The sequence below is a fragment of the Hypanus sabinus genome, chromosome 3 (genome assembly GCF_030144855.1).
Source record: "Hypanus sabinus isolate sHypSab1 chromosome 3, sHypSab1.hap1, whole genome shotgun sequence".
In the NCBI taxonomy this organism is placed as follows: Eukaryota; Metazoa; Chordata; class Chondrichthyes; order Myliobatiformes; family Dasyatidae; genus Hypanus; species Hypanus sabinus.
The window spans coordinates 74123999-74148879 of record NC_082708.1 but is presented as its reverse complement, the minus strand read 5'-3'; the positions used below and the strand labels follow the sequence as shown (position 1 = coordinate 74148879).

The following is a 24881-nucleotide window of genomic DNA, read 5'->3' as shown; positions in this document are numbered from 1 at the left end:
CAATATTTGAATAAGTCCTGACAAGAAAAATTACCAACCTCACAACTAGAACTAAAACTATCAACCTGATGAGAGGGGCTGTGCCCATTATCGTGCCCACCACTAATCTGTCCATGACCTTCCTTCTAGCTCCACCACTAAGCAGCCATTTGATCTGGATTCCAACATAGTTGCTTTTTCAGCCCATGTTCGCATCTTTTTTTTAAAAAACAAAGGAACGTCGGGGATTGAGAAGCAATAAAGTTGCCCAGAAACTATCTTTCCTCCAGTCCTGTCACTTTCCCAGCATGAACTAGTGTAATTTGCATGACCTTGTTATTTTCTGCCCTAGTACCTTACTTGCTATGTTCTTGCTAACATCTTTGTCAGTGAAGCAGTTTTGCATATACTTTGTACAGCTACAACTTTCCTTCTTGTGCAGATATATCTTGTGCTCCTACTTGACAACAATATTTATGCCTTAACTTTGTCCACCTTCTTCCAGACCTTCTGCCAGGTCGTCCTCTGAGTCGTGAAGACATTGCTGAAAAACTGCCATGCTTTGTGCCTACTTTACAAGTTGGAGGGCTTGGCTTCCCCATGAAAAAAAAATGTGGTTGTGTCACTTCCTGTCTACCAGCAACTGCAGACCCTCATCATTAAAACTGGCTTGGCGCTACAGGCATTTAACTATTTTTAACTGGCAATAGCAATTGCTGTGCAGCAAGCTTTTCGCAAGCTGAGGGTCAAATTATCCTTACTGCTTCAGAAACACAAATTAAAGCAGTTCTACCACGATTGGCTGATACTTGTCTTTGCCACTTATGACAGCACACTTCACTTTCTGCATTTAGGAATGTTGTGTGCTTGAATCCAATTTTGGTGCGATAACTGCAAAGCAAGCATTTTGCCAACTGTTTGGTATTTAAGAGAAAAACAAGCCACACTGTCCTGGATTAATAAATAATTCTAAATGAGAGTTGCTGAAGTCCATGTTTTTTCTTTCGTGGCAACTAAGAGTGAATTAAATGTAGTTACTTTTGTCTTAAATATCAAGACTGCGCAATTATAAGCATGCTTTTTTTTTATACGTCCTGCACTGAACAATGAGCCCAAGCTCCTAGTGCTCACTTTAAGCAACTGATTGTGAAAATTGCCATTAACGCAGAACAAAAAAATGATTTTGGTATGAAATATTTGCTTTTTCAAACCGAAACTGGAAAAAAAACATTGCTGCCCAACCAACGGTTGGAATTGACCAAATCAACTTTTTGGAACGTGGAACTTTGCGCCTGAAGTGTGAATTTGTAAAATCTACCTTTAGAACTCAGAGCTGTATCATAAGTGAATGCCTTTACATAGAAGTCACAAAATGTGTGGCGTTTATACAAACTATATGTTACGTACAATGAGATTGATAGATAATATTGCCAGGCATCAGAGAGTTTTTCTCCTTGAGAGCACCATGCTAATCTTCCCCTTCCCAATTCCTGCATTCATCAGCGTTCCCCTTCTGTTATTTTTTTTTAAATTAAATCACCCTCAAAAAGCTTTCCTAACAAGGAAATTTTTGAGGCAATTTTCAAAGAGATTCGAAGCCTGAAAAAGTCATCAGCAACTGGGTGCACCAGTTTACCCGGCTGCCAGTGACTTTGGTCAGCTCGTGTGTTTCCCAACTGGCATCAAGACTGTTCTGGATGCAGATATACAGTGTTCTCTAGGAAGGCAGTCACTGCCACTCCCATAGCTGACATCATCAGAATGGCCCCCTGCAGAGAAGGGAGACCCAGAATCAGGGTCTGCAAAATTGAAATGAAAATAAGGACTTCTCCTAAGAGGTAAGAGATATTTAAATTTCCTTTTTTAACCATTGCCTAGTTTTAAATTGAAAGCAAGATTCCCCCCTGTTTTCTTTCTCCTTAAGTAACATTACATAAATCTTACTCCTTGAAATAACAATGCCTTTGATCTCAGCATACTGTTTCAGATGAATTTTTGCCTCGTCAGAGTCAGAGCTGATGCCTGGCAGCATCACATTTCATTTCTCTTACATAGCGTCACAGAAAATATGATTTACCATTATGTTTAAGAGACAACAGTCTATTCATTTTGTAAGTTCAAGGGAGGCTGAATCTGGAAACCGAGGCAGCCAAGAAAAGCGAGATCAAACAAAACCCAGCAAATGTAGACATTAGTTTGTGCAGTATAAGTATGTAAACTGAACAGTAATAAATATTGTGTTTGAAGTTCAGCCATTGAACAGGAAATTCTTTTTTGTTTTTCAGCCCGAAAGCTAAGGAAATTCAGTAAATTAAAGAACATCGGCAACAACCAATCTTCTCTGCAGACTGAAATGACACTTCCCAGTGTCAATGCCGTCGCATTACCAAAGATCACTTTACGTTCTGCTAGAGGAGTCCAGTTCACACCGTCACTCGTTTCCATTTTACAGATAATTGAACCTGAAGTTGTTTATGCAGGTTATGATAACAGTCAGCCGGACTCATCTAACCACCTGCTAACCAGCCTGAATAGGCTTTGCGAAAGGCAGCTTGTAAACGTTGTTAAATGGGCCAAGTCTGTACCAGGTACAGTATAAGTTTAAAGTTCCAATCTTTAGAGAACAGACTGCACACTACAATCTTCTTCTTCTCCATTTTGAAGATGATACAGTTATTAAAATAATGTGTTTGACCTGCTGAGCAGTTGGACACATTGTGAAAACCACTCTCAGCCAATATTTCTAATGTGAGGTAAAGTATGGCTAGTAGAAGGAAGCTATCGTTCATCTTGAAAGTGTCTCTTATCCCCAACTTGAGCAATGTAATCCCTACCCCAACCTAAACCTTTAAGATTTTCTACACCAGGGAAATAAGCCAACACTTCCCATTTTCTGTGCCAGCAGTTAAAGTCGCCCAGCCATCTTCAGTGCAAATTATGATACAATTTCCAAACTTGATGAAATTGCATTCCTAATGATGCATTTTGGAAATCAGTATGTTGTTTACTTTGTGAGATAGAGGGTCAAAACATTCACATCAAGTGATAAGGATTTGGAGATGGAGAGTTTTGGTTTGAATCCATCACTAATGATTAGCTTATGGCTTATCACTGTGTGTCACATTTACTAAAGCCCAGTAATACTCTACAGGAGAAAAACGAGAGATTGCACACTGTTCCCGAGCAGAGATTAGCATTAGCGCAAGCCTTGAAGAATATCTGTTGTCTTTCTAGTTTTAACACAGTGAAATGCAAGCCAATTAAATCATCTGCAAGATAAAGTTACTACAGTATCTACCAAAGAGAAAGAAAATAAAAGCAAACAATAACATTTTGTTTTGTGATTGACTATTAACATCTTGGATTATAATTATTAGCAGTATAATTTCAATAATGTCCAACTCAAAGTCATTCAAGAACCTATTGGATATTTCATGGCTTCAGACTATCATACCTAATTCCTGAATACAAAACTTCACATTGAATATTATATTAACAACGAGTCTACTTTGTCATCTAAAACTTAAGTATTGCATAGAAAGAAATAACATAATAAAGTGGTTGAACTACTTGTATTTCCTGTGCAGATATGGTCTAATTATCCTTGTGAGATGCCACACTTATTAGACAGCAAGGCCAACTTATTGTTGTTCTTTCTATGATATATACACATCCTCAGTCTTGATTTCTGCTGGCATTCTAGGTAGCTGAATACTGTTCTCATGAACTCAAATATTTTAAACAATTGTTGACTGCTGCATAAAGTTGAGCATTTTTTTTTTGAAAATTCTGGGTCATTATGATGCTGGGTCACCATATCCTGGCAAATTAGTTCCAAAGTTCTCATGTGCATTTTATTATGTGTATGCCATTATAAACAATGGGTTGGATTTTGTTCACAGAAGTTGCCTATTACACTTGTAACTTGTCCACTGCCTTTCTGTGGTGTTCTGGGCTGGAGCTCAACGGCAGACAAAGAAAGCAAAACAGCGCAACTTGTTTTACATTGGATCTGGAATCTGTGCAAGCAGCAGGGTTTCTATGTAACCAATCAAATTAAAGAATTATTCTTTACTGGTACACAGACTAAATCAGAAAGTATCAATCAGAATAATTCAGTCAAAATCAAGAACTATTAAAAGATAGATAGAGAGAGCTAGAGAGTTTGAGAGAAAGAGAAATAGAGAGTAAACTGGAGAGAGAGAACTAGAGAGAGAGAAAATATAAGATGGCAAAACGGCAAGTCTCTCAGCAAGATCCTGGTATTGTGTAGCGCAAGTCCATCTGGAACAAGGCAAAATGTAAATTGTCTTCCCAGTTTCCATGCTTAACCTGACATAACTGAAAAAGAGACGTTTCTGAACAATTTACTTTGTAGTAGCAGTGAGCCTCACTAGCTACACCATTATTTTAGAAGCAAATTCCAGGCAGTTCTAAAATGTACATTTTTTAAGTTATTCACCACCAGCTGCTTATAGAAATGGGTTTAAGCTTTTCCTTCCTTGCCTCAGAGTTACCCAGGCACTTTGAACACTAAATAAAAGTGTCTGTTCAAATGGGATTAAAAAATTGGATGATGTAGAAATTTGCATGGTCCCAACTAATATTAATGATCACTCCATTAACGGCATTCATGCAATCCTTTATGCAAGCAACCTCTGGAACAATACAGGAGTATTATTCAACCCAATTTGCTATCAAGCAAACACAAGATCTGCAGATGCTGAAAATGACGAAGGGTCTCGGCCCAAAACATTGACTGTACTTCTTCCTATAGATGCTGCCTGGCCTGCTGCGTTCCACCAGCGTTTTGTGTGTGCTGCTATCAAGCAACGTATGGGAATATTAAAGGAGATGAATATATTCTTTAGCACCAACTCGGTTTCAAGGAGCTTTTTAAAGCAAGGTCTACAGAGATGGAGATGCATAGAGGTAAAGCATATACAGGCAGTGAGGTTTAAAGACAAAGAAGGACGGAAGTGGAGTTAAGCAGAGTTGGAAGAGATAACTAGAGGCAGAGAGATATATAGATTGGGAGAGGTACAGTGGCATGCAAAAGTTTGGGCACCCCAATCAAAATTTCTGTTACTGTGAATAGTTGAGTAGAAGATGAACTGGTCTCCAATAGTCATAAAGTTAAAGATGAAACATTCTGTTCAATATTTTAAGTAAGATTAGTGTATTTCAGTGTATTATTTTTGTTTTGTACAAATTTAGAGTGGAAAAAAGGAAAGGAGCATTCTGCAAATGTTTGAGCACGCCAAGAGATTTGAGCTCTCAGATAACTTTTACCAAGGTCTCAGACCTTAATTAGCTTGTTAGGGCTATGGCTTGTTCACAGTCATTGTTAGGAAAGGTCAGATGATGCAAATTTCAAAGCTTTATAAATACCCTGACTCCTCAAACCTTGTCCCAACAATCAGCAGCCATGGGCTCCTCTAAGCGGCTGCCTAGCACTCTGAAAATTAAAATAAATAATGCCCACATGGCAGAAGGCTATAAGAAGATAGCAAAGTGTTTTCGCTTAACCATTTCCTCAATTTGTAATGTAATTAAGAAATGATAGTTAACAGGAATGGTGGAGGTCAAGTTGAGGTCTGGAAGACCCAAAAAAACTTCCCAAGAGAACTGCTTATAGGATTGCTAGAAAGGCAAATCAAAACCCCATTTGTCTGCAAAAGACCTTCAGGAAGATTTAGCAGGCTCTGGAGTGGTGATGCACTGTTCTACTGTGCAGCGACACCTGTACAAATATAACCTTCATGGAAGAGTAATCAGAAGAAAACCTTTCCTGCATCCTCACCACAAAATTCAGCCTCAGAAGTTTGCAAAGGAACATCTAAACAAGGCTGATGCATTTTGAAAAAAATGCCTGTGGACTGATGAATTTAAAATAGAACTTTTTGACCACAATGAGCAAAGGTATGTTTGGAGAAAAATAGGTGAAGAATTTCATGAAAAGAACACCTCTCCAACTGTTAAGCACTGGGGTGGATCGGTCATGCTTTGGGCTTGTGTTGCAGCCAGTGGCACGGGGAACATTTCACTGATAGAGGGAAGAATGAATTCAATTAAATACCAGCAAATTCTGGAAGCAAACATCACACTGTCTGTAAAAAAGCTGAAGATGAAAAGAGAATGGCTTCTACAACATGATAATGATCCTAAACACACCTCAAAATCCACAATGGACTACCTCAAAAGGCACAAACTGAAGGTTTTGCCATGACCCCCAGCCTAAACATCAGTGAAAATCTGTGGATAGACCTTAAAAGAGCAGTGCATGCAAGACGGTTCAAGAATCTCAGAACTAGAAGCCTTTTGCAAGGAAAACTGGGAGAAAGTCCCCCAAATAAGAATTGAAAGACCCTTAACTGGCTACAGAAAGTGTTTACAAGCTGTGATACTTGCCAAGGGGGTGTTACTAAATGTTGACCATGCATAAAGTTAAATGTTAACTTTTTGCCTTTTGGAAATCAGGTCATCTTTTACTCGCTTAGCTATTCATAGTAACAGAAATTTTGACCAGGGGTGCCCTAACTTTTGCATGCTACTGTATATGGAGACGGAGAGAAATATTGCAGTGAGAGGAATTATACAGTGCCTATAAAAGTATTCACCCTCTTTGAAGTTTTCATGCATTACTGTTATACAACATTGAATCACAGTGGATTTAATTTGGCTTTTTTGAGACTGATCAACAGAAAATGTCTCTTTAATGTCAAAGTGAAAACAGATCTCTATAAAGTGATCTAAACTAACTTCAATGTTGTAAAACAATAAAACATGAAAACTTCCAAGGGGAGTGAATACTTTTTATAGGCAACGTAGAGCTAGAGGTACATAAGATGTATAGAAACAGAGATAGATATATATGGATAAAATCAGAAGCATATGTAGAGGAAGAAAGGAATGTAGAAATGAAAGATACAGATGTAGAGATGAAAGCAGAGAAGCATGAAGAGGAAATTTAAAATAATCAGACTTGCCTGTCTGTGTCAGAATTGACCAATTTTAACTATTTTTTTCTTTACTTATAAATGTTGCCTCATCTGCTGAATATTTCCAGCATTCTCTTCTATTTCAAACAGCAGTCATTTCTGTGTGCTGCCTCTCATAGGTCAAGCATGATTTTATTCTTCTCTTCTAACAGCACTTCCTCAAGCAGAGGTGCAATGATTAACTAACATTCATTTACCTGTTACATGGGGGCGACGGAGGAGAACCCAAGTGCAGGACACTGGCACGTCAACTCAGTTGGGGAGGCTGGTGTAGACCTGAACGTAGAGCAGGAAACCAGAGGGATCTTGACATGGAGACGGGATTCACAAGGACTCTCTAGAAACTAGAGCGGAGCTTAGAACTACCGGTTCTAATCGGAACAGGGAACGAAGTACCACACGAGAATTGACTAACGAACTGACAACCTGTGATAGAGTCATCCTCGTATTTATTTCCCAGTCTCTGATGAAACCCAGGTGTACGATTATTGGGTAACTAGCAGCAATTGACTGAAATTGGGGCATGATCAGGGAGAAAGAAGTGTTAAAATGGAACGGCCAACCGGAACCATGACAGTACTTCCCCCTCCCCCCCAATGGGAGCCTCCCCTCGTTCCTTCAGGCCTGTCTGGATGGTCCCGATGGAAGTCCTGGATGAGGGAAGGGTCTAGGATAAAGGAGCGGGGGACCCAGGAACCTTCTTCAGGACTGTACCCCTCCCAGTCCACCAGGTACTGGAGGACCTTGCCCCAACAGCACACCTCTAGCAGTCGTCAGACGGTGTATGCCGGATGGTTGTGGATGAGCCGGGCAGGGAGAGGAGTCTCAGCTGGGGAACACAAAGGGCTGATGGAGACTGGTTTCAGCTGAGACACATGAAAGATTGGGTGAATATGCATGGGCTTTGGCAGAGTGAGGCGGACCGCTGTGGGGTTGATAATCCTTTCGACCTTAAATGGTCCCAGGAAGCGGGGGGGCGAGTTTCCTAGGTTCGCATTTGAGCGGGATGTCCTCGGTGGAAAGCCACACCATCTGCCCTGGTTGGTACTCTGGCGCTGGAGTCCGGTGTCGGTCGGCCGTTTTCTTATTTCGGTTTGTCAATCTGAGTAGGGCCGTGTGAGTCTCTTCCCAAATCTTCCAGCACCGATCGACATGGTCCCGAACAGTACCGCGATCTCTTCTTCCTGAGCGGGGAACAGCGGGGTTTGGTATTCGAGGGAGCACTCAAACAGGGACCTCCCAATGGCAGAGTGCACCAGGGAGTTGTGGGCGTACTCAACCCACGGGAGATGGTCGCTCCAGGTTGATGTGTGGTTTGCCGTTATGCAACGTAATGTCGCCTCCAGGTTTTGCTTGACCTGTTCCATCTGCCCGTTCATCTGGGGGTGGAAGCTGGATAACAGGCTGACCGTTGCTCCTAGGGATCGACAGAAGGCTCTCCATACCTGCGAGACGAACTGGGGACTTCGATTGGAGATGATGTCTGCCGGGATTCCGTGGAGGCGAAAGACGTGGCGGACTAGAAGATATGCGGTTTCTTGAGAGGACAGGAGTTTAGTTAGGGCCACAAAATGCACCGCCTTGGAGAATCGGTCTACCACGGTGAGAACAGTCGTGTTTCCATGTGAGGAGGTCGACCGGTGATGAAATCTAAAGAGATATGGGACCAGGGATGCCCAGGTACAGGTACAGGTAATCCCGCAGGTAGCCGATGGGAGGCTTTTCCACGGGCGCAGACGGAACATGCGGAAACATAGGAACGGGTGTCAGTGTCCATGGAGGGCCACCAGAAATGCCCCTTCAGGAGGGTCAGGGTCCGATCGACTCCAGGATGGCAGGCGAAGTGAGAAGTGTGCCCCCACTGTAGGACCTGAGATCGAACAGCATCGGGTACACAGAGGCAATTGGGAGGTCCGGTGACTGGGTCAGGTTGTGTCTGTTGGGCCTCTTTGACTTTGGACTCGGTCTCCCAGGTGAGGGCAGCCACTACACAGGATGGTGGAAAAATGGTCTTGGGGGTGGGAAGATCCTCCTCGGAAATGTACTGGTGGGAGAGGGCATCGGGCTTCCCGTTCTTGGACCTCGGACGATGGGTGAGGGAGAACTGAACCAGCCAAAAAATAATGCCCAATGGGCCTGGCGGGAATTCAGGCATTTAGCGATCTGGATATATTAAAGGTTCTTGTGTTCTGTCCAGATGATAAATGGGTGTTCTGCCCCCCCCCCCCCAACCAATGCCTCCCCTCTTCCAACACCAGTTTGACCGCTAGTAGCTCCCAGTTCCCCACATCGTAGTTTCGTTCAGCGGGAGACAGTCGGCGAGAGAAGAAGGCCCAGGGATGTAGTTTCTGATCCGGGCCCAAACGTTGGGACAGTACCGCTCCCACCCCGGAGTCAGAGGCGTCAACCTCCACAATGAACTGACAGGAGGGGTCTGGTTGAATCAGAACGGGGGCAGACGTGAAACGCCTCTTCAGTTCGGTGAATGCTGAGTCCGCTTCAGAGTTCCAAAGGAAAGGGGTGGCAGGTGAGGTAAGTCGGGTAAGGGGGGCCACCAGCTGACTGTAGTTTCTGATGAACCGGCGATAGAAGTTCGCAAACCCCAGGTACCGTTGGGGTTGCTTGCGGTCCGTGGGTTTGGGCCACTCCACCACAGCCCGGATCTTCTCAGGATCAGCTCTCACCTGTCCCCCCTCGATGATATACCCTAGGAAGCTGACCGAGGGGACGTGGAATTCACATTTCTCCACCGTTATGAATAATTTATTCTCCCCCAGCCTCTGCAGGACTTGACGGACATGGTGCACCTGTTGCTGGGGACTGCTGGAAAAAATCAGGATGTCATCCAGGTAGACAAACACAAAGCGGTTAATGAAGTCTCTTAGTACATCGTTAATCAAGGCTTGAAAAACTGTGGGGGCATTGGTGAAACCGAAGAGCATGACTAAGTACGCAAAGTGGCCTAACGGGGTATTGAAAGCCGTCTTCCACTCATCCCCCTCCCTTATCCTGACCAAATGGTAGGCGTTTCGGAGGTCCAACTTCAAGAAGATGGTGGCTCCATGAAGTGGCTCGAACACAGAACTTAAGAGGCAGCGGGTACTTGTCCTTAATGGTGATATGATTCAGGCCTCGGTAATCGATGCAGGGACGGAGAAAGCCATCCTTCTTCCCCACAAAGAAGAATACAGCACCCACCGGGGAGGATGAGGGTCGAATAATGCCCGCCGCGAGAGACTCACTAATATATTTCTCCATGGCTTCTTTCTCAGGCCGGGACAAGTTATACAGGCGACTGGTAGGAACGAGGCCCCAGGGAGAAGGTCGACAGCGCAGTCATACGGGCGGTGTGGAGGCAGGGAAAGAGCACGTTGCTTGCCGAATACCTGTCCCAGGTCGTGGTATTCTGTGGGAACTCTGGACAAGTCGAGGGTTTGAAAGACGGGTGAGGTCGTTGTATCCTCCCAAGGGGATAGGGCCGACTGCAAACAGGTGGCGTGGCAAAACGGGCTCCAGCTGACTATCCTCCCGGTAGACCAATCAATGCCAGGACTATGGCGGCGTAACCAGGGGTATCCAAGTACTATCAGGGCTTGAGGAGAGGAGATTAGGTTAAATTGTACCTGCTCCCAATGATTCCCAGAGAGGATCAAAGACAGTGGTGGAGTACGGTGAGTGACTTGAGCCAGAAGCTTTCCGTCCAGTGCCCGGGCTTCCAGAGGGGTAGACAACGGCTCCCGAGGAATTCCGGCCTGGGAAGCTACGTCTTCATCCAACAGATTCCCCTCAGCACCAGAGTCTATCAAGGTGGACAAGGACAGGGACTGTTGGTTGTAGGTTACAGTAGCTGGGATCTGCACCCGGGCCTGGGGAACTGAAGGGAATGTCGTCTGATTCACCAGAACAGTTGGAGTGGGGGCTACCCTAGGAGCGGACAGAGAAAAGAGGCTGGCTGAAGACGGTAAGGTGGGCCATAGGATGACCCGAGGAGCGGGGTGACCGGTCTTTTCTCTCAGACGTTCTCGAAGTAGATTATCTACCCTGGTGGCTAGGGAGACCAAAGAGTCCAGGCTGTTTGCGTCATCCCTGGCCGCTAATTCATCTTTCATCTTGTCAGAGAGACCCCATCGAAACACTTCCTGTAGTGTTTCATCATTCCACCCAGAGTTGGCCGCTAATGTTCGGAACTCTACGGAGTATTTCGCTATGCTTCACGAGCCCTGACAGAGAGTCAGAAGCTCTGAGCGGCGTCCTTCCCACGAATGGGCTGTTCAAAAACCTTCCTCATTTCGGAGACATCATGCTCTGAGCCCATAATTTCATAATCTTTTTAACACTCTCTTGAGATTTTGGAAATTTTTGATCCTTACTGGTAGCAGTAATGTCATCCAGGTAACACTGAGTACCTGGGCAGCCTTGCAGCACCTGGTCCATAGCTTTCTGCCAGAGTGCAGGTGCAGATGTTACTCCAAAACAAGCCTATTGTAGTGATAAAGCCTTGTGTGAGACTTTATGGTAAGGAACCCTTTGGATTTTTCCTCCATCTTCATCAGTAGGTAGGCCTCAGCCAAGTCGACTTTGCTGGAGTGCTTTCATCCAGAAAGATTTGCAAAAATATCCTCTATCCTGGGCACAGGGTATTAATCTACTTACAGTATTGGGTTGACATTGACCTTAAAATCACAGCAGATCCTGACAGAGCCGTTGGAACCACAGGGACCACTGGCTTTGCCCAGGAACTCCACTCAAACTTGGAGAGAATTCCTTCAGCTTCCATGAGATCTAGCTCGCTGGCTAATTTATCATTGATGGAATAAGGAAGAAGAAGGGCTTTGCAAAACTTGGGTGTGGCATTTTCATTGAACACTCTTTTACTTTTGATATGTTTGAGATGTCCAATCCCATCCTTGAACACTGCTGTGGCATCAACCAGTATCTTTCTTAATTTGCTTTCAGTTGACTACTACAGGGGATGTGGCATGCAAGTCGTGAGTAGACGTCCAATAAAGTTATAGTTGTCTCAGCCAATCATGTCCCCACAATGCTGGTTCATCTGTTTTACCACATACAAGCCCAGGGTGGCTTGTTGGTTGTTGTGTTTCACTGTTACGAATGCCATTGCCACAGGAGTTAAACTTTCTCCAGTAGAAGTTCTTAGTTGGACATCTGCAGGCTTCATTTCAGTATGTTTGAATACTGTTCAAACTCATTCTGTGGAATGACTGAAACATCCAAGCCAGTGTCCAATCCCATTATAGTCAATTCTCTTCTGGTATAAGCCAAATTATTCATCTATTGTGAGTTTTCACATTTTAAACCTTAAGGCTACCTGGTCCAGTGTCATTCTCATCATTATGAATTTCTTTTTCAACAGCATGCAGATTAGTTCTTTTTTTGAAAACACAGCTTGACTTGTTATCTTTTTCTCTTCCCTGGGCAGTCACTTATTTTAATCTGCCCAATTTTTTTCTTTGTATGTGTATGTTGGAGAGAGAGAGAGAGAGAGAGAGAGAGAGAGAGGTGATGCCATTGCTGTCGAACCTTCCATTGTCTTCCTGTCCTGTTATGGTCACCAACCTTGACCCTGTATGACCGTTTTTCAGTGGTAGACCTGTCACCCAGGCGAGGGTGGACACACAAATAAGTCCCCACCGGTTGCACCTTCACACACTGTGAGCCACTGATTGATTCCCAGAATCGATCCTCCAAATCCTCACCTTCACATGGGTCCCGTGGTGAGTCTACTTGTGTCTTCACAGACCTGCTTTTTATCTCCTCTTGCGGGTTACCAGCTATCCATCAGGCCGTCCATCACCTGGTCTCGCCTTGCTGTCGCAGCAAGAATCCTCACAAGCAGGCAAAGAAACTGTCCTTGGAGCAAAGGTAAACAATCAGCAAAACCATAATATTAAGTCATGTCTCTCTCTCTCATCTGCAGCAGGATGCCTCTCCCCTCTTCTTCCCTCTCTCTCTCGCATTAGCAGCATAGTTCACAGCGGGGTCAACTCTGGACCCCATCTCAGCTTGGTTTGCTCATCACAATTGAAACAGTATCTCAACTGCTCTTTTAAATGTAAGTTGTACTGGACTATTGATGTTGCCCTCACCTGCATCTCCTCCATTTCATGAACATCCATGCCCTCCCATCTTTCTACCACTTTAACCGTGATAGAGTTCCTTTTGTCCTTACCTAGCACCCCATGGAACTCTGCATCCAACACGACATTGTTTGCAACTTCTGCCATGTCCAAAGGGATCCTATCACCAAACATATCTTCACCTGACTCCTTCCTCCTCCATTTTTCACAGGGGTCACTCCGTCCATGATTCTCTTATCCATTCACTCCTCCCCACTAATATCCCTCTTGGCATTTACCCCTGAAAGCATCCAAAGTACTATACCTGCCCATTCACCTCCTTACTCATCTCCATTCAGGGCCTCAAGCAGACTTTTGAAGTGCAGCAACACTTCACCAGTGAATCTGCTGGAATCATCTATTATGTCTGGTGCTCTTGTGGTGAGGCCCGTCATAAATTAGGGGACCGCTTTGTCAAGCACATCTGCAACGTTCACCAAAAATAGAACTTCTGTTGGCCAAACATTTTAATTCCAATTCCCATTCCTATTCTGACATGTTGGCCATGGCCTTCTCCCATTCCAAAATGAGGCCACCCTCATGGTGGAGGAGCAACACCTTATATTCCACCTAATATCAATATCTCATTCTGGTAAAAAAAAATTCCATCACCTTCCCCTCTTCTAATATTCCCCACCCTGGCTTCTTATCTCTTATCACTCTGGGTCCTCTCCTCCTTCCCTTTCTCCTATGGTCCACTCTCCTATCTAATTCCTTCTTCTTCAGCCCTTCATCTTCCTGGCTTCTCAAATCACCTTCTAGCTATACTCATTCCTTGCCCCCACCTTTTTATTTTGGTGTCTTCCCCCGTCATTTCCAGAGCTAAAGGATCTCAACCTAAAACATCGACTGTTTATTCATTTCCAGAGATGCTACCTGGCCTGCTGAGTTCCTCCAGCTGTGTGTGTGTGAGTTGCTTTGGATTTCCAGCATCTGCAGAATTTCTTGTGCTTGTAAGTTGTGCTTCAGTTAAGAGCCATTCTTGAATGATTTCTTATAAGTTTCCATAAACTGGACAAAACAATCTCTCAGTGTATCATTACTCCCAAACTGATAATGCTCAGACAACTTCTTCAAGTCAGCCATGTATGCTGAAATGGACTCCCCTTGCTCTTGATTCCATTTATGAAACCTAAAGCATTCTGCAATCAACAATGGTTTTGGTGCTAAATGTTCCTGAATTACTGTCATAATATCTGAAAAGCTCATTTCAGCTGGTTTGGCTGGAGCAGTCAAACGTTGAAGCAAACTCGATGCACTCAGAGTAACTAGCACTCATTTCTCATTGGCTGTTTTATTTGCATTTTAATAAAGCTCCATTCACTCAGTATACAAAAGTAAGTTTTCTGTTGTTATCAAGCACTTCAATCTTTCCAATGTAGCCACCCATTTCGGCTCTCTTTTTTATGATTATTATCACCCAGTACTGACCATTTATGAACCTGTGAATTCTACTGTTTTCTGCATTTTTAATTAAACTCAATCTTCTTTCCTTTTGCGAAGAAAATTAATATGAAAAAAAGCATACTGCACTTTTTTTTAACTCAAACATCTCACAGTGCTTCAACAGGTAGGTAGTTGTTTCGGGTTTGTTTAAAACTTCATCATCGCCACTGCTATGTTTTGTAACTCCAAAACATAAAATTAATTGCAAGGAAAAAACGGGAGCCCAGAAGAATGGGTCTTTGTTTTCTATTTTGCTTTAGGCAAGATGTGTACGTATGATGTGGTGGTGTGATGATGTGTGCCATTTTCTTACTTTTACATACAACCCATAATAAACTGTTTACATGAAACAGTATTACTCAAATATTGCTGAAATATTAAATACTCTATGGACAGTATACAGAGAGTGGTGAGGATTTGGAGTTCACTGCCATGGGTGGGTGATGAAGCAATCCACTTTTAGGTTCAGGTTGAATAAAGAAAAAGGTATTCAACCAGCGCAGAAAGAGGATGTTAAAAGAAGAATGATTTGCTTGGATATAGGACAATAGGAAATATGAAGAACAGGAATTCACTTTTTTCATATTGTAAGATTTCTGAAATTCTGATGATTCTTGAGTTCTGACAAATGGTCTTCAGCCTGAAATGTTGACTTGGTTTCTTTGCAATGGGTCCCAAACACTTTTAATATATTCAACAGATTCCTTGGCTGTTGATAAGAAACCTGCAATCAAAGTGGCAGTGGATGGGGCAGAGATTTTTTATTACACGATTATTCCATTAGATTCATAGAACATTACAGCTCATAATCAGGTGCTTCAGCCTATCTAATCATGCTGAACCATTAATCTGCCTAGTCCCATCAACCTGCACCTGAACAATTGCCCTCCATACCCCTCCCATCTATGTACCTATCCAAATTTCTCTTAAGTCTTGAAGTTGAACCCACATCCACCAATTCCACTGACAGCTCGTTCCACGCTCTCACCACCCACAGAGTGAAGAAGTTCCCTTCATGTTCCCCTCAAACATTTTAGCTTTCACCCTTAACCCGTGACCACTAGTTCTATTCCCACCCAGCCTCAGTGGAAAAAGCCTGCTTGCATTTACCCTATCTATACCCATCATAATTTTGTATACCTCTGTCAAATCTCCCTTCATTCTTCTACACACTAGGGAATGAAGTCCTAACCTATTCAACATTTCGCTATAGCTCCTGGCAACATCCTTGTAAATTTTCTCTGCATTCTGTCAGTCTTATTTCCTGTAGGTACAGTACTATGGAGAAGTCTTGTACACATATATACTGTTTAGTTGGGGTGCCTAAAACTTTTGCACACTATTGTATTTGTAAATGTGGAGTGGAGAATGAGTTTGTAAATCTGGCAGGAGCAAAGGATGTTCAATACGGAGAGGGTGGAACAGGTAATGGAGAAAGAGTGCCAGGGCAAGAGGGTAGCGTGGGTGTAGATACACCAAGCCCTGAGACACCAGGCAAAGTCATTTGATTCCAAAGAATTGCCTTATTGATCATTACAGAATACCTCTCTGTGAGTGTGTGGGTTTCCTCTGAGTGTTTCTGTTTCCTCCCACACTCCAAAGATGTATCGGTGGGTAGGTTAATTGGTCATTGTAAATTTTCCTATGATTGGGTTAGGATTAAATTGGACGGAGCAGTTCGAAGGTCCAGAAGGGCCTATCCCATGTGGCATCTCAATTAATCAATCAATAAATCAGAATTTGGAATGCTCCGAATTCCACCATCCTGATTGGCTGACTCTGCCTTCCTAAATTGAACAACAAAGCCCCTTATCTCAGCTCAAACCCAAACAGGCTGAAAGCAGAACAGACTGCTGTTATAGAACTGCTAAATACTTACAGCATAACAGTAAAAATCTTAACCAGGGTGTTACACTCTCCCCCCACCAAAAATAGTCATGCCCTCGTGACTTTGAAACTTACCAGCCCATCATCAATACACAGTTTCCAAAGGAATTTCATGATGTCAGGACCTCCAATCCACTTGTGAATGATCGTGTCATATCTCACTTGGGGGATAGACGCGATACTCTGTTCCACTGGTGTCCCAAAGGCCGGCCTACTTGAAGGGGTCCTGACTCAGATCACAATAATTTTACCTCTTCTTCCCTGTTTGGTTAACCACTGATTTACGTCCCAAAGGTTTTCCTGTCCTTCACACTCCCAGTTGAAATGTCCATCTTCTCCACAGTTGTAACAGAAAATACCGGTCACACCCCTGGTCCAGGGGACCCCACTCAGTAGCAGCCCATGCCTTGGTATGTTCCACCAATGGGTCCAGTTTCCTATCAGCCTTGTCAAGTTTGGTGATAGCACCAGTTGATATCATCCAAAATACCTTGGCCTTCAGATCTTTCACGACATCTTGCAAAACCCCCAAATGTGTGTCATCATGGGTCGCTTTAGCAACAGAAGCTACTGCCAAGGACTTTGTCCTGCTGACAGAAGCCTCCCACTCCTCCATCACATTTTCGTCCTCTCTAATTTCTCTGAGTAACTCGGTAAAAGATGGACGAGGGTGTATCTTGCGGGTCATTCAGATATGTAGAGCAATCGTCATATGACAAAACGCCCTTCACAACTTGCTCCATCCTCAAGAAATTTCTCTCGAACAACTGAGTGCCCCCTTTGTGGCACAAACAGTCCAGCAGTTTCTCCAACCTGAAAATGTTGGCAGACAACTTCTTTCCTTCCTCCTGGAGCGTATGTCCATTCTAAGATCATATGTACAAATCCACTTAATCAATAACAGACTGTACACTGCATATTTAAGAATGTTATTAAAGAAAAGAAGGAAAAAAGAACAAAAGGGACATCATAATTAAACAGTCAAATGTGCACATAAGTTGGAGTTCATCTTGAAGTTGTCTAATTCATGCGCTAAACCCTCAGTCTGTGTAAAAGCACACACAACCTTCTGAATGTCACTCAAAATCCATCTGAAACAAACGGGCTCTCCCCTGGGGGTATTGGTTCTTCCTCCTTGAAGCCATTCATCTGCACAAAGCACCTTGTGCAACAGGAACGGCATCCTCAGCCATCTTTATCCCACTGTCTTCTCCCAGCTTCCGCTAAAAAGACCTTGACCCACACCAGTGTCTGTCACAAAACCTTTCCGCCCAGCATTCTCTAGAACCTTCTCCCAATCCCACCATTCTGATTGGCTGACACTGCATTCCTAAGTTAAACACAAACCCCTATCTCATCTCAAACTCAAACAGGCTGAAAACAGAGCAGATTGCTCTTATAGAACTGCTAAAATTAAATACCTACAATATGACAGTAAAAATCTTAACCAGGGCGTTACACCTGGAACATTGAGTTCCCAGTCCTGGCTTCCTGCAACCAAGTCTCACTAATGTCTGCAATGTCATAATTCCACATGCCGATCAGTGCCCTAAGCTCATCCGCCTTTCCTACAATATTCCTTGCATTGGAATATACATAACTCAGAACATTAGTTGCACCGTGCTCAATCTTTCAACTCCTAACTTTGTATGTAGGCTCAATAACCCCTCCACTATTTGCTGTGGTGTTTTGGTTCCCATCCCCTGCAGCTCTAGTTTAACCCTCCCCTCTTCAGCACTAGCAAGCCTTCCCTCAAGGATTTTAACTCACACCCCCCTCCAGTTTAAGTCCAGTTCCGTAGAGATCTCACCTTCCTTGGAAGAGAGGTCAGTAATCCAAAAGTCTGAGGGCTTCCCTCCTGCACGATCTTCTTAGCCATGTTAAACCGTACATCATTCCTAGTTCTGGCCTCACTAGCACCTGGCATGGATAGCAGTCTTGAGATCATAACTCTGGAGGTCCTGCCCTTTAACTTAGCAACTAACTCCCTGAACTCACTTTGCAAGACCTGTCACCCTTCCTACCCATCCTATTGGTATCAACATGGACGACTCTGACTGCTTACACACTCACTTGAGAATGTTGTGGACTCAATCTGAGATGTCCCTGATTCTGGGACCCAGGAGGCAACATTCAATCTGGTAATCTTGTTCTTGTCCACAGACTTCCTGTTTGTTCCCCCAACAAATGAATCCACACTCACCATAGTTCACCTCTTCTTCCCACTTACCATCTAACCAACAGAGACCTGAGCACAGCGGCTTTCCTCTGCTAGGTCATCCCTCCTAACAGTATCCAAAGTGGTATGCCTGTTTTTGAGGGGAAGGGCCGCAGGGGTACTGGGCACTGTCTGCTGGCCCCTTTCTCCCTCCTTTTGGTCACCCAGTTACCTATGTCCTGCACCTTGAGTGTAACTACCTCATTGTATGTCCTGTCAATCAACCTCCCAAATGATCTGGAGTTCATCCAGCTCCAGTTCTAAGTCCTTAACGTGGTCTGTGAGAAACTACAACTGGATGCACTTCTTGCAGGAACATTCATCAGGAACACTGAAGGTCTCGCTGCCTTCCTACTTCCTGCAAGAGGAGCATTCCACTATCCTGTCTGGCATCCCCTCTGATCTAACTGTGCAATAAAGCCACTGCTTCTCTTCAGCAAAGCCTCTATGAAACAATGCCTGATCTCCCCACTTTATCACTGGCCCACTTCATACAATGGCTGCTCTACTTAAACCTAACCTCTTTTTATTGGCCCTTACCAAATGACTAACTATACACAATCTCCAAAGGAAGTGTGTTGTGCAGAATGTCCTGACGGCTCTCACTCGCTTCTTTTCATTCTCATCAATGCTCCCCAACTACTATTGCTCACCTACACAAGGGTAAGTTTACACTGGCCATTTACTGTACACCATCAACTCTACAACCTGGAGATGTGAAAGGAAACCAGAGCAGTGGTTGCAAGGATAGTTTGCCAACTCAATCTAGGCAGCATTGGAGGTCAGGAGGTTCAGATGTTATCTACACTTGCTAGCTCTCCCCAGCCAAATCATCATGGCTTATGTTTATCTGAAGGCCTTGATGAGCAACAGAAAAAGGCTCAGGAATGAGACAAGCTGCCCTTCTCTTACCCACACAAGAAAAAAAAATCAGCAGACGTTCTTCCCACAGTAGTTTGAAGAAGCCTCAGTAGAAGTAGAGTTTCCTGAATAAACACCAACTATGCAATACAAAGGTAGAGAAGGCTACACAATTCCATGCTCAGACAGCTGAGATGCACTTGGCTGACATCCTCTGTTGCTGTTCAGCACTGTGCAGCACCAGGCTACACTTGAGTGAGACACAGAATGACCTAGGGGAGAGTCTCATGATGGTATTCAAGATGTTTACTGCTCATTGAAGGTTTATGCCTTTGTAATGCTGATAGCAATGTTCTTTTCAACAAGTTCCAGACCTCTCCAATCTTTTGAAATCAATGCAAAGAGCTTTGACAGCACCAGCTGTAAGAAGACCATCATGGGAAAGAGCTCTAGATGCAGTCTCTGTGGTCTAACCATCGCTGACGGGCTGTTCTCTGCTTCGTAGTGCATTTTGAGGCGATGAGGAGCAAAACAATCCCATGAAATTAGTCTAAGCAGTCCAGTGTCAGATTTAGTAGCAGGAAGATGCGATGGGGAAGAGCAACTACACTGTGAAGCTGAGTCGTAGCAGACTCTGGCTCAGTTACTTTGCTGAAGCGTTTGTGTTGCTTATTCTTGACATGAATTTGGCATCATTGCCATCTAACAATCTGATGTTTTTATCCTTTATTAAGATTGCTGGAACAAAGCCAAATGAATAATAGGTTTCCAATTCACAGTGGTGCGATTTGTTCAATAAAACTGAAGTGTTTAACTTCCACTTTGAGGGACATATAAAATAACATCTTTATGTTAACAGTTTTAGAAGTATTGACTACTGAGGGAAGATATTTTGCAGTAGATATGTACCACATTGCAAGTTCTGAACCCAAATATAGATCAAACAATGCACTCATGATCCACTTTCTTTACAGTCAAGTGGTATTTTCTGTTAACATCAAATCAGGGTATCTTATCTGTATGATAAAATATAGATATAAAACACTTGGAAGCATATTAATATACAAATATGCAATTAACATGTCTTAACTAGAGAATTAATTCAAAGTAATTATTCTCTTAAGGAATTATTAATGTGGCAATGTCATAATGAAGGTAAAACCATCAAAATTGAAGACATTAAAGAAGACTTCAAGTTAATTAAAAATTGTAACCAATTAATGTTGAACAGTTGTTTAAAAAGCTGTTACACTGTGGGCTTCAAAGAGGCCTGCCAGCAATAATGAGCTTGAATTGGAACTGGAATTCATTTATTATTGTCACGTGTACTGAGATACAGTGAAAACCTTGTCTTATGTACTGTTCATACCGATCAAATCATTGCACAGAGCTTTGAGGTAGAACAAGTTAAAAAAAATAACAATGCAGAATAAAGTGTGACAGCTACAGAGGAAGTGCAGTAAGGAGCTCCCGGCCGTTGTCTGTAAGGACTTTGTACATTCCTTCCCTTAACCACATGGGTTTCCTCCAAGTGCTTCGGTTTCCTCCCACAGTCCAAAGACGTAAGAGTTGGTAGATTAATTGGACATTGTAAATTGTCCCGTGATTAGGCTAGGATTAAGTTAGGAGATTGCTGGGCAGCATGGCTCAAAGGGCCTATTCCGCATTGTTTCTCAATAAATAAACGATATCCATAATAATCTGGGAGTCTATCTAATTCTACTATCATTCCACAATTTGAGCTCTTCTAAAAAGTAGATGGTGTAATGAATGATAATTTCAAAACAGCATAGAGATATGAGGAAAATAAGCATATAAGATGTTGCGATGTAAAACAAGAAAGTGCTGGAAACTTAGCAGTTCAGGCAGCACCTGTGGAAAGAGAAACAGATAGAAGTTCAGATGAAAGGTCCTTTGTTCAGTGAAGTTTTTATTCACTTCTACGGATATGTCCTGACCTACTGTAAGTTTCAAGTACATTTTAGTTTTATTTCAGAATTCTGACATCTGTAGAATTTTCATTTCCACATAAGATGTTGTATTTGAGCTAAGAACAAGGAGGATTAGAAAGCTGAAAGTGACAACTGCATTTAAGACCATGCTCATTGGTTCTCCATTTTTCCTGTTACTAGTTGGTCGTAGCCATCTTCATCAGCAATAGTAATGTGTGCTTTTTCTAGATCTTCTGATGTGCTTTCTTTGAAAGCTTTTGTATCTTTCTATCATTGGATTGACTGCAATAGAAGACTTTCCAGATAAGGATGGAGAAGCACCTGCAATAAGAACAGCAATCTGCAGATGTCTAACATGATGACTAAAAAATCCTCACCAGGTTGTTCTCAGAGTGAAATTAAAATTGATGCCATGCAATAAGACAAAATAAAATTGAATTTGTGCTGCTTTTGTAGAACTTCATCCACTAAATACTCGCAACTGGAATTGGACCATGAGGTTTACTGAGCCCTGCACAGTTCTATTTCCAATGACTGTGAATATGCAAACTTTGCTCGTTCATTTACCAAGTTAATAATGCTAAATATTCAGAGTTCTACCAGAGAGAACTGCACAAAACCATTTAGAGAAATGACCATATCTTTCCCTCTGCCTGGTATGATGGAACCATTGAATTCAATGTTTCACTAACATTAGTACTTCTTTCTTCAAAGTGTACCAGAGATAAAAATATACCAACTTCACAGAAGAGAATAGTTTCAACCTTGTCAAAGAGCAGCAAATATGTTGTGCGCATCTAAAAATATTGAAGCAATAGTAAGACAATACATCATTTAATAAGAAAAGATAGGTGAATCAGCAAACTCAACAGAGTGTCTGCATGCTGCACTGAAATGGAAGTGCAGATACTGGGCTTAATCTCAATTATTAAGCAAGAAGGGTTCACAAAATGAAGAGCTGCCAGCCCACTTCAATTTGTCTCCTATCCTGAACTGCTAGAAGTTAGGAGGAATATCCCAGTCTTCTGTCTGTGCTAAAGGCTAAGCTAATTAATTTTCAGGGTGCTGTCACAATGAAGGGACAAGATTCAAAAATTAATTAGAAGTAATTTTATGGCTATGATGCATATGCAGCACCAAATAAAACTATACTACTTTGACCTGATACGATTTTGAAGTCCTTTTGTAAAGGTACCTTGATTGGAGCTTCATCTCAATAATGCATCTTGCCAGTAACGGACATACATTGGATTTAATCAAAATATGAATGCAAATTGATTTAATGGGTCCAAGCAAGACAATACCCTACACACTTCACAGTTTAAAAAATGAGGACTGCATTATGAGAAGAATCAACAGGCACTCAGTTTGGAAACTAATGTGCATATGCTCCAAACCACAGAAATTCTTGAGCTGTGATTCAAGCTATTTGTTGTCCTTCCAGTGCAGAATACATTTTCTTTTCATTCTTTTTGATAACTGAGCCTATTTTAAGGCTTAATTTACCCTCTCTGAATGTATGGTTTTGTCAAGCTTGTTTTAATTTGGAAAATAGAGATCTTGATGGGATTAACCTCAGCACAAAAGTTTATTGAGTTTCAAGTTCTCTTGGATTCAGATTTTCTTTGGTGACTGCATTGATCCTCATTGACCTCCAAGTCTACGTGGAAAATGTTCATCTTCAACTGAGGGCCCAGAATCTGACAAGCCTATAATCTTCAACAGCTGAAGCTGTTGCCATAGACCTGCTGTACCAGATTACTGCTCATGAACTAAAAATCAAAATCACCAATAAGCCTTGGAAAGATTAATTGCAGGAATGGATTTCAAGAGCACTACTTCACTAAATAATAATAAAAAAAATCAGAACATATATCTGCTATAAGACCTAGAAGTGTTTTATAGCTATAACTAAAACAATATGCTGAAATTGGGAATATATGAGGCTGCAGAAGTTGGAATCTGGAGTCACTCAGAAGGTGCTAGAGAAACTCAATAGGTCAGGGAGTATCTATAGAGGCAAATGGACAGCTGACACATTTTCAGCAAGACTCTTTGTTTGAACCCACTGATTTCTTCTAGAACCTTCTGTGTTCCAAAAATTAGGAATGTATCTTTTGTTTTTAAGATTTATTTTAATTACAGTATATGGAGGAATTGCAATCGTAGTCAAAATTTAAAGCTTCTTCCAGTTTCATTATATTGAGATCTTGTAGAAAGCTAATTAAATGCTACTCAGATTTAATTGTTGTTGGTTTCCCTTTAATGCAGAGCCTTGTATTTTGTTCATGTTTGCCTCTCTGTAAATCTGTGTGCAGTGCTTCCGTCACAGAGATCACTGCAACCACAGCATTACAAAGTAATGTGTGTAAGTTGCTTGGAGTGTAGAAGCTTCTACACTATCAGCCTCCTTAGTTATTGAGTATAGGTTCACTGTGTAAATTAAGAGTTCCTAATGACCCTGCATAAGGTTTTCAATATTCGCAGGCTTCCTTGGTTTTTTAAACAATCTTTGCAGATGCAGTAAATCAGACAATAGAGATGTTCCAGGATTAGCTAAATCTTGTGACCTATTCCTCCCTTTTAATAATCCTTACCTGGAAATGTGACCAATTCTGGTAGCCTCCCATTAGGAAATGCTTCCAGTTAATTCTCTGTTCTGTTTTCAAATATGTTGCCATCTCTTGGTCTTTTTCTGAGAAAGGAGGAATAGCTCCATTTGTAGGTAATATACTGTCAAAAGCATGGTGGATGCTATCAGGTCAGGATACCTGAAGTATTAATTCATTGTGAAGGAGAAGCTGTTCTTAGATTATTTTTGTCTTGTATGCAATAAATTTAGTTTGCTTACTTTGATTGGAGGTAGTTCTTAAGTTTGATATTCTGACCTCTAATCATATGACAAAAGGTATGGAATTACTGGCATTGTATCACATGACATTGGATCATACTTGTGACCAATGTCAATGGAGGTACATTATTACAGAAATTCAGGGCTTTTATTTGCACTTTTGTGCCACTGCCTGATTCAGTTCAAAAGAAAACAAAGCCAAAGGAACACAATGGGTGGGGAGGCTCTCTTTGTTAAGTCCTCTCTAAGCCCCATTTCTGTTCCCCAGGATTCTTCCATAGCATCTCCATTCAACATATGAGCCCCAATAATGTCAGAATTTTGAGCTTCACAGACATGTTCAGAGTTCAGAGTTGTGTTCAGAGTTGGACCCTATATGAGGGTGGCATCTAAGGTCATTTCATATGTTTCATAATGTCTGGTCTTGATACTTGACCATTCATTGTGAGAATCCAATCTGTGGACGTGCTCATTTATTGACATTGAAAATATGCTGCTACCAGAGCACATGATGCTTTGTGTGCAGATTTATATTGTTCTGAATGGAGT

General features: G+C 42.3%; 1 protein-coding gene across 1 annotated transcript in view; it reads left to right on the top strand.

Moving 5' to 3' along the window:
* Positions 1-24881, top strand: part of LOC132390909 (progesterone receptor-like) — a 293767-nt gene that overhangs the window by 196595 nt on the left and 72291 nt on the right. The window contains exon 4 of the mRNA XM_059963444.1: positions 2265-2567. Coding sequence (XP_059819427.1) covers positions 2265-2567 — 303 coding nt within the window. The remainder of the gene's footprint in view (positions 1-2264; positions 2568-24881) is intronic.